The sequence below is a fragment of the Phoenix dactylifera genome, chromosome 7, assembly GCF_009389715.1.
Source record: "Phoenix dactylifera cultivar Barhee BC4 chromosome 7, palm_55x_up_171113_PBpolish2nd_filt_p, whole genome shotgun sequence".
NCBI classification, from domain to species: Eukaryota; Viridiplantae; Streptophyta; class Magnoliopsida; order Arecales; family Arecaceae; genus Phoenix; species Phoenix dactylifera.
In genome coordinates, this window is record NC_052398.1 from 2,524,931 (window position 1) to 2,527,605 (window position 2,675).

The window sequence follows — 2,675 nt, forward strand, 5'->3', positions numbered from 1 at the left end:
CTGGTGCTCTTTTTGCATTAGCCAAGCAAGTAAATGTATTAGTCTAAGATCCAATGCAAACCTAACTATGTGTCCACATATGGAGCCAAAGCCCATCAGAAGATGGCTTGTTAAAGTAAGTTTGTTCACAAAAAAATAAGATTGTCACCTTAGAAGATGGCTTGTAAATCGAACACACAAATATATATCATGATGTAACAAAATGCTACTATAAAAACATGTTCTCTTAGCTGAATAATGAGTCTAATTTTCTCCCTCCAGTCTCCAAAATTAACTAACCAATTTGCAGCTTCATGAGCTGCCATATTTACAATTTTGAAAATTGTTGTTCAAATGCTACACTTAGAGTTGTTCTTAACGAAGTGGAAGATTTGTTAATGTCTTTTTCTATTATATTACACATTCATGAACTTTTCGTAGAATATATCTATATGAGAGAAAAGAGCCTAATAGTCTTTAGACTTCGTAGTGCAATCCATTGGTACTGCTGCTTTCTTCTGCTGGAAAAATGGATCGTATATCAAAACCCTTTTTTGGACAAAGTGCCAGCCCAATCTCAGCCACCTCTAAGCATGCAAAGATAAAGCTCTACAGCTTTAGGTTGTGTTTATAGGGAGACCAGCCGGCGGGTCAAAAGTTTGGGCCTTTGCCTAGGGTCAAAGCTCTGGTGCCCTACCACCCTTTCTCAGAGGCAGCACCAGCTTCCAGCCTTCCAAAAATAATAGTAATGGTAATAGTAATCTGAACGCAGTTGGAATTTTTTTTTACAATTTAGTGCTGTTTTCCATCATTATTCCGAGTTCCAAAGATCCACTCCCTATTACACCAACCCCTTCTAAAATCATAGAAAGTCCACCACCATCAATTATCCACTGGTCCTCTCTATCCCTCGTAAAGAAATTCGTTCAACAAAGCACATATGTTATTGACTTCAAATGTTTTCTATAGCCCACCAGATTCCATGCTCCGAAAGCAGACAGCACCCAAGGAAAAAAGAGCAAAGGAACTAGTGTGAATTGGATCATCTCGTTTCCAATTCTTTTGCTCCTTTATTCACGCCTTCTAGGAGGGGGCAATCCCATACCAGAGTGGGAATGAAAAGCTAGTTTGAACTGGATGGATAACACAATATCCCAACTCTTGTTTCCATCAAACTAGACTTGGTTATGTCGTTGTTCTCCAAATCCATCAAACAATAGCAGCAGTTTATTATGGTTCCTTCTTTTACCAAGCCAAAAAAAAAAAGAAGAACCAATTTCCCATGCAACTAATTAGTAAAGCTGTCGAACAGGGCAGCCTCACAAAGGGCTATCCAACTTCCTATCACTTTGATGTCGACTTTGTAATGGGGATTCCAGCATCTTTAAATTCACTCAATACTATACCCTTCAGCACCATTTCTACTAGAACGAATGTGCATATATTGTGTAAATAGCACTGCAGATCTACAAGTGAGATGAACTACTCTGGTAGTATACTAAAGGAAAACAGAACTTGGGCAATGACTTCATTGCTTCAAGGTACTTGAGTAGGTGGGAATTGGGTCAATCTCCAGATAGAAAAAGAAAAAGGTTACATTAGCAAATGGCGTGACTGCTTACAGAGCAGCGAAGCAGAGCTCCATAGAGAGGTTAGAATCCAGCAGCTCCTCAATCATTTGTTCTATATGATGCTCCTCCAGACAAGCGAACTGCATTTCCCTACTGTCATTCTCTTCTGCGACAACCCGGTTGGTGTCCATTTTTTGTTCCATTGCTGCTACCGGGTTCTTCGCCGTGTGGTTATCAATGGACTCTGACTTCCTGTTGTTGGTAGCCCTGCTGCTTACCGAGAGGGGAGACTTGCGCGGTGTATCCTTAGCAGTGGGCTGGGTGGCTTGGAGTGATACTAAATTGAAGTGGTGCAGCTTTGCGGTGAGAGCCGCCGATAGGAACTTGGAGTTCGATGAAGGGGAGGCATTGGGATTGAAAGGGAAGTTGGTCGTTGCCCTCGGCCCGCACATTAATCTTGCCGCTTCATCGTACGCTCTGGCTGCGTCCTCTGCTGTTTCGAATGTGCCAAGCCATATCCTCGTCTTCCTGCGAAAATTTCACAGCAGCTATTTCAACTGAGACTACCACAGGAGCTAAAAGGTGGTAACTTTGGAACAGAGGTGGGGAGTGAGACGTATTTGTTCAGAAGAATTCAGAGACTTACAACAAAGGGTGGCGGATTTCGGAAACCCAGGAGCCCCAGTGCCTCTGGCGAACGCCTCGATATCTCTTCTGAGGCCTAGCCATGATGAGAAGCTGCTCTGTTTCTCTTATGGGCGATGGGTGGAGTGGAATGGGGAGGAGGAACAGGGGAGGTGTGGGAGCTCTGTTCTGAAGGGAGGAGGATGGAGCGTTGTGAGGGGGGAGGGGGAGAGATTTGTAGTTTGTCGAGAGGTTGGGCCCCTTTCAGCCCTCCTGGCATCCAAATTAGGATTGGGACCCACAAGGTTTGGTCAATCACTGCTGCCTTCATCACTATCACAAATCGATTTCAGTACCATATTTTGCGCTTTCACATGGCGTAGGGGTCGGTTTTGCTTGGTATAAGTTTGGGACTTGTCAAAGTAAACAAAAGATAACCAGTGGAAGAAAGGAATTATTTGCCCACCCCATTATCTCTCTCTCTCTCTCCCTCTCCTTTAT

At 43.4% G+C, this 2,675-nt stretch overlaps 1 protein-coding gene across 1 annotated transcript; it reads right to left on the reverse strand.

Annotated features, from left to right (window-relative positions):
- Positions 1 to 1,452: 1,452 nt before the first annotated feature.
- LOC103719025 (ethylene-responsive transcription factor ERF003-like) lies at positions 1,453 to 2,373 on the reverse strand. The gene is made up of 2 exons (XM_008808076.3): positions 2,197 to 2,373; positions 1,453 to 2,078 (listed from the first exon to the last, which is right to left on the reverse strand). The coding sequence occupies exons 1-2, from the start codon at positions 2,277 to 2,279 to the stop codon at positions 1,598 to 1,600; spliced, it is 564 nt and encodes a 187-aa protein (XP_008806298.1). The 5' UTR covers positions 2,280 to 2,373; the 3' UTR covers positions 1,453 to 1,597.
- Positions 2,374 to 2,675: the final 302 nt, after the last annotated feature.

Excerpts from the sequence above, each read along its gene's own strand:
- LOC103719025 (XM_008808076.3), bottom strand. The coding sequence starts at position 2,279 with ATGGCTAGGCCTCAGAAGAGATATCGAGGCGTTCGCCAGAGGCACTGG. Across the intron at positions 2,079-2,196 it reads GAAATCCGCCACCCTTTGTT|GAAGACGAGGATATGGCTTG; the intron begins GTAAGTCTCTGA and ends AAATTTTCGCAG.